Here is a 7,063-nt window from a genome sequence, read left to right as displayed (position 1 = left end):
TCCACTTTTGGATCTTTTACGATTTAATCCTTTTCACTTAATTAAGAATGCAAATGTCAAAATTTCTTAACGAATTTTTTATACGGCCTTACTAACATTCCATAAATATTAAAATAATAATAAAATAAAATTTTACTCATTAAATTTTTGGTCCTAAAACCACTCTTCCGATTTTACTGAAAATGGACTGTTACAAGTAGTGTCTTACCAGAGCGTCAGGAACCTTAAAAATAGATTGGGAATGGATTTGGAAACAGAAACTCCAACCCCAAAACTGTTGCTTTGAGAATGTGCTCATAGCATTTTGCCAACAAATCACTTCCTTTTCGCAACAAGGCATGAACTCGCAAAATGTTTGCCCCTTACGTACCAGTCATCTCGAAACCATCGACCATTTTTTATGTAATTGCTCGGTCAGCAATCATTGTTGGATTTCATGCCTACTGTTGATCCAAGACTTAGCTAGTTTGAATGGCTCAAAGCTAATGTTGACTCAAAGGTTTGGTTCTAAAAAGTTCAAATTCCTTAGAAATACGTGTACTGTTTCTTTCTCAAAGAAAATTTTGGCTCGTATGGAACTCATTGGTCTTCACAAGTAAACCATTCCATGTGATAATATCTCAAGAGCTTTAGGAAAAGTAAATGAATTCTTTGGCCTTGCTACCGTGATTAAAAATAAAATCCCTTTACCCACAATTGTAGGAGTAACATGGAGGGCACCACAAGCACAATGGCATTAACTTAGTACAAATGACTCCATCATGGGGAATTTGGAAATAGTGTTAGATACAGGACTTAGCTAGTTTGAATGGCTCAAAGCTAATGTTGACTCAAATGTTTGATTCCAAAAAGTTCAAATAACTTAGAATTACGTGAACTGCTTCACTATTTGAGAAGAAAATTTTGGCTGGTATAGAACTCATCAGTCTTCACAGGTAAACCCATTCCATGAGATATTATCTCAAGAGCTTTGGCAAAAGCAAGCGAATTCTTTGGCTTTGCTACCGTGGTAGAAAAGAAGATCCATTTAACCACATTTGTAGGAGTAACATGGAGGCCATCACAAGAAAAATGGCATAAACTCAACAGATGACTCCATTGGGAATTTGGGAATAGAGTGTTGAATCCCTTATAAGAGATAATAATGATAAATGGGTTATTGGTTCATATCGATTTATCTAGTTGCCTCGAATGGATTACTGGTTCATGTCAGTTTATCCCACTTGGCTCGAGTGTAGAAATTGAACTTTGAGCAGGACTTTGCTGTCCATGTTTGAACTACACTCCAAACATGCCTTCAGAAAAAGTAATGGTACTGTAGCCATCAAACATATCTTCAGGGAAAGCAATAGTACCGTGAGTAAATCGAAATTTTGAAGTTGATGTTATTGAAAGTGACCACCACCAATATGAATAAAAAAATTTAATACCGTGAGCTTCCGTGCTAATATAAGGAACAGCCTCGGTCACCCTTCCAACTCAAGCCTGTTATTTTCTGAAACAGCTGGTACTATTATGCATCAAATTTTTTTTTTTTTAATTTATGAATGATCCTTTATCGACCTAAAAGATATTATCTTTAATAACATATAATTAGTGATCAAAGTGATTCACAAAAGAAAACATAATAAATTACTTTTTGAAATCGATAAAGATAATAAATTAAATGCAACAAGTGATTCCAAATGATAATTAAATACATCTTGATCAATGTCGACTTAATCTAGAGAAAGGATTAGAATCTCATTCAGTGTAAAATCAGAAAAATATAACATGCGATATAAGGTTTGGCAGTAACAACGGCTAAAAGCCATTAAAATATTCAACAAGCAGTAAAAATGGAGAAAAGGAAGAATAAATAGAAATTGCCGAGCATCTTATCTAACCCACTAAACGCGGTTATTGTTGCACATAGATGGTATTTTTTCTAAAGCTAGCTGGTAATAAGTGTACTACGTTGTCTACAAACTCACCCCAATCCTTGAGACGCTCTTTTCCGAACTTGATGACTTGGCTACCTCCAGTTAATGACTGACAAACAAAATTAGTCCCTGCAAAACAATGCATTTATTGACCTTTTAAAGAAAATAAAATATTAAGATTAAATGCAACCGTCTAAAAACTATGTAAACCATTATAGCTTCTAGAGAAAGAGGTCGAAGAACTTGTTTTACTGCAATTAGACTCCAAGGGTATAGCATAAGGTCGCTAAGCAAACAAAAACAAATCAGATAACAAAGTGGCCAAGGCATTGCCTTAACTACAACCACATCTACATGACATCTTCCCTTTGTTTCTGAGCTGGTTTAAGTAGCAGAATAGATATGCAGCAGATGTGTTGTTTCTTGTTTGGCAATGAAGGAAAAGCTTCTTAGTGTATGACTAGCATAAATAATAGCAGCAATTTTCTCTTAGCTGAAGCTATTAGACAGTGAAGGGTACAGATTACGAGGTTAGAGTGTCCAACAAAAATTCAGAATATGAGAGACTCAACTTTATTGCTATCTGCTAAAAACCTGGTGCAAGATGCTATTGTCTTCTTCCTATCAAAGAGGAGTTGCTTTGCAGTATTCAATATTGTAGGATGTATTATGCAAACATATTAAGCAAACTAAGAACTGTGTGGCTCTCAATGTCGGAAGAATTTCCCCTGCAATTATTTTTACTTATCATCCTACAATTATCACAAGACACAATCATGTAGGGGCCACTACTTAGAAGAATGGGTTTCGATTCAGGACTGCAACAGATAAATTGCACTACAATAATTAAAGGCGATGTGCTCCTCATGATCTGTCTAGGCATGCTGTATTGACTATCTTGATAGGAGCTAGATCTTTGTAATGCTTGAGATAAAGAGTTTCTTCAGCAGAGCAGAGTTTTCTAAGCAATCCACAATATCTAAAGAATGATCCTATTCCAACCAGAACAAAAGAAAACAAAGCAGTACCAAAATATAAATATACAGAAATTGAAGCAACAACAAAATTATCCAGCTAAAAGTCATCAAATAAAATGTGGCTCACCAGTACTTGATCAAGCCATCCCAGCCACAAGTTGCAACTTTACTTTGCTCCAATGGATGCCACTCACACCCAATGCAAACTCCCTCATGGCATTTGAGGGTTCTAAATACTTTGCAGCTCTTCCAGTCCCAAAACCAGCACTTACCCTCTCCATCTCCAGACATAACAAACCGTCCGTCTGGTGAAAAATTGACTTGGCAAGCATAGCCAGCCACAATGTGCCCAGCAAACCTTTTCTTTTTGTTAAGCTGAAACCGCTCCCTGGTGCTGTAAATAAGAATTTGGTTATCCAAACTTTGAGCAGCAAGCCAATTAGTGTTGGGGTGAAGTGAAATGGCTGGCATAGAGTGCATGTGAGGCTCACTAATATACTTTATAACAACAGGAATTCCAAACTCCCATACTCGAAGTGACTTGTCGTCACTTGAGGTAACAAATCTCCTATTGTTATCGACAAATGTAATGGTATTCACTGCCCCTAAATGCTGATCATACTCTTGTGTAGTCTGTCCAGTATTAATATCCCACTGAACAATCTTCTTATCACTCATTCCCGCTAACAGAATATTCTGCTTATCTTCATCAGGGTTAAGCTTAACTACATAAGGAATCTTCCCAGTTGAGAAAGTTGATATAACCTGCCCGGTTTCAGTATCCCAATACTTAATGTTCTTGTCATATCCAGCAGTTAAAAATTTACTGCCATCATTACAAAATGAAATATCTCTCACTGCCTTTGAATGACCCATATATGTCCTCATACACTTGCCTGAATTGAACACATCCCAGATCTTCACTTTAGTATCCATCCCAGCAGAGAGAATCAAATGCCCGTACTTAGGGAAGAACCTGATAGCTGAGACACCCTTAGTGTGCCCACTCCAAGTGTGTATCAATCTTTTTGGTATATAACAATGATCATTTGTTGCTTTTGCATCTTTAGGAGGAGCAATCCAAGACCTTCCTTGGTAGTCTCTCTCCTCCTTTCCGTGAAAAGTAGTCTTATCCACCAAGTGCTCACCTTTCTCACCTGAATGCCCTTTCTCTTCTTTCTTCTTCGCATACTCCTCTGCATACTTCTTTTGCTCCTCAGTCAACTCTGTTTGCACCCCCTCTTTTTTACCTGCCCAAGGACTCTTTTTATTCTTCATCAACCATACGTCACTGGCCGGATTATCAATCTCTGTTGGATCAACCTCATGCTCACCACCCACAACCTCATCCTCCATTTCAACATCCTTCATTTTTTCAATTTTTCGCTTCTTTTGCTCATGTTGTGGAATGTTATAGACTGAAATGGCATCATTCTTCTGCAAAGCATCCAAATCACCGATATAGTTGTTCCCCGAAGGGTCAGCAGCATAACCATATTTGTGGAAAGTGTTGTATTGCTCATCAAAAACAAAAGATTCAATTGCGGCATCCTCAACAAATCCCAGCTTGTGGTTGCGCATGCCCTGGGCGATGCCATCCTTGGCATATGGATGAGCTGGGCCATAAATAGGGGCCCAGAGTTGGTCATAGGTGGGATTGAAGGCAACAACATGCTGGCTTGGATCTATGGGCTGCGAATGGGATTGATGCGCTTTTGCTACTGTTAAGGCCAGCATTGTGTCATCAACCTTGGGTGCAGCAGATTTGGAGGGGATGAGTCGTGGAGGTGAAGAGTCTGGAGATGAAGTAGATGGCTGGTGACTTTGGTCTTCACCATCACTTTTATCTGCATAAGTTTGGAGAAGATCCATGGAAGGCTTCTTGAAAGCCTAATTCATATAAACATAGATATTACTTGGGGTATTTGTCATTGAATTATATTTAGATAACCAAAAAGGCACAAGTAGAAAATTATACCATACTTTATTTGAAAATTTATTTGGGGATAAGATAAACACCATAGCTTGTCTTAATTAACAAACCATAGAAGACAATAAAAGGAGAATCACAAGACTTGCTTGAATTTTACATATGTTAAGATGGGCTTTTGAAAGCTTTCTACAAAAGAAATAGAGATGCTTATAGATTCTTCATAGAGTTCATTTCATTAAAAACAGGAAGAAAAAGAGAAAACATCACTGTTGATGGTGACACAGAGATGTTAGCAACAAGGAATAGAAGAAAAGCTAATAAGAATGACTTGGTTATGATGCAATTTAAGAAGCAAAGGGAAATGCTGGATCTGAAAGAGAGCAAGTATAAGCGTATTGAACATAAAGTGAGCAAGTACTAAAATACCTTCTTCTTTGGTCGTTATAAAAATTAAGAAGAATCAACAACACATTTGAATCATTTTTTCCCTTGATGAGAGTGACAAACAGACAACAGATAGACTAAAAATATGAATTACAATCACCACTCCAAAAGCAACCAAGAAAAAGAACATCTTACAAGAAATGATTGATTAGAACCATGAAAAAAGTAGGTACAACTGCCAGGTTTCAGACAAGAGATAACTAAGACTTCAAGAGATATCAGTACTGAACTTTAAAGTAATGAAATTAATAAACAAAACCCACACGTAAAATTACAACAAGAAAAAAGAAGGAATTTAAGGAGAAAAAGTTCAGACTAAAAATAAGTAATAATCGGTAATGACATTACAACTATGCATAAAACTAACTCACAAAATAAGAGCGTAATCTCGAAGGAGATTTAGGAAACAAAAGATTTATTCTATTTTATTTTATTCAGAATAGACCTCAGTTTTTTAAGAGAATTTAATCTTTTCCGGAAAGGATTTCACCGGGAAATATCCTAGAAAGCGTAATAATTGTTTCGCACTTACTCTTTTAAACAAGTCAATGAGATTTTCAGTGGTTACAATACTTTATTCGGAGTGGTAGAAATTCAGGGTTTCGAATGGCGCACCGTCCCCCGTAAAGATCTCAATAACAGTGTGAACAACTTTCACATCAATAGCAGCGGCTCGCGGCCGCAAATAGCACTGTAACTAAAAATAGCGACCATAACGGTCCACTATGTCCACTAAACAGACAGAGTATGAGATGACACAGCGTAACTAGCAGTATTATCGAAAACAGAAAGTAAAATATTAAAAAACAATGCAGAGACAGAGACCAGAAGACTCAAAATCTCATTACTCAAGTAGAAAACTTCAACTTATGTTTAGGGTTCAGAAATTTACCTTAGTTAATTTCCTGACCTGCCAGAAACTTGAAGGCAATAGAGGGCTTGGGTCAGGGACTGGAAAAGGAGGAGAAGAAGGATAAAATATGAGGAAGAGAATGACGAGGCCGGGACGAAGTGGTGGCGACAGGTTTGTTTGGTGGCGGAGATGTGTGAACACAGAATATATAAACTATCAAAACTGCAAATGAAGAGTGAGAAATTGATGCTTACCTGGGTATTTTGAAACAGGCGTGGTTTTCCAAAATTTCGGAAAAGGTAGAAGAAGCACTAGTATGTGAAAGGAGTCGATTAGAATGTTGGAAACGAGCCATCCAAAGGTAAAAAACTAATTATACTCGCTCCCAAATCAATAAATAAAAAGATAATAAATTTTAACATAGTTAAATCTATATGCATTGAGAATAATTTATATCAATTAAATTAAGATTAAATTGACTATATAAAAATTATTCCGTGTGCTTGAAAGATAAAAAACCATCAATAAATTTTTAACTTTAACAACATTATCTTATAATTATAAAATTTTAAGTTTGATTTTAAGTAATTTGATTTTTTTAATTATAAAAAATAAGAAATTAGTTATTGGTTCTTTTTCTATTTTGGTTATATTTTTAACTTAGTCATTATCTTTAATTTAAATTCATTTTTTATTTCTTAATTTTTTTATATTTTCTTTTTCTTATTCTTTTTTTTTCTTTATTTCTTTTTCATTCTCTTTTCTCTCCTTTTTCTAATTTTCTTCCTTAAACTCATTTATTTCTTCTTGTTGTAGAGTCTCCATACTTGGTTTAACAATTGTTTTGTGGTCTCAAGCTTATTTGCTCGTGGAAATGTAGATAATACCACAAGTTGTTTGTTCTCAATATGGTTTGGCAATCGGTGTAACAGTA

The 7,063-nt window shown here is 35.8% G+C and overlaps 1 protein-coding gene across 5 annotated transcripts; it reads right to left on the bottom strand.

The window, feature by feature from the left end:
- Positions 1-1,753: 1,753 nt before the first annotated feature.
- On the bottom strand, positions 1,754-6,519 carry LOC107954761 (pre-mRNA-processing factor 17). Of its 5 annotated transcripts, XM_041096603.1 has the most exons (4): positions 6,384-6,516; positions 6,169-6,227; positions 3,027-4,789; positions 1,754-2,051 (listed from the first exon to the last, which is right to left on the bottom strand). In XM_041096603.1, exons 3-4 carry the CDS (start codon positions 4,769-4,771, stop codon positions 2,045-2,047), a joined length of 1,752 nt encoding a protein of 583 aa, XP_040952537.1. In that variant the 5' UTR covers positions 4,772-4,789; positions 6,169-6,227; positions 6,384-6,516; the 3' UTR covers positions 1,754-2,044. The 5 variants fall into 5 exon arrangements, with proteins under 5 accessions (XP_040952537.1, XP_040952538.1, XP_016745910.2 ...); XM_041096604.1 differs by lacking the exon at positions 6,169-6,227 and having other exon boundaries at positions 6,384-6,519; XM_016890421.2 differs by lacking the exons at positions 6,169-6,227; positions 6,384-6,516 and adding an exon at positions 5,809-6,008.
- Positions 6,520-7,063: the final 544 nt, after the last annotated feature.

This window comes from Gossypium hirsutum, chromosome D07 (assembly GCF_007990345.1).
Source record: "Gossypium hirsutum isolate 1008001.06 chromosome D07, Gossypium_hirsutum_v2.1, whole genome shotgun sequence".
Classification (NCBI taxonomy): Eukaryota; Viridiplantae; Streptophyta; class Magnoliopsida; order Malvales; family Malvaceae; genus Gossypium; species Gossypium hirsutum.
Note: the sequence above shows the minus strand (reverse complement) of the source record. Positions and strands in the feature narration are given on the sequence as shown.

Excerpts from the sequence above, each read along its gene's own strand:
- LOC107954761 (XM_041096604.1), bottom strand. The coding sequence starts at position 4,771 with ATGGATCTTCTCCAAACTTATGCAGATAAAAGTGATGGTGAAGACCAA.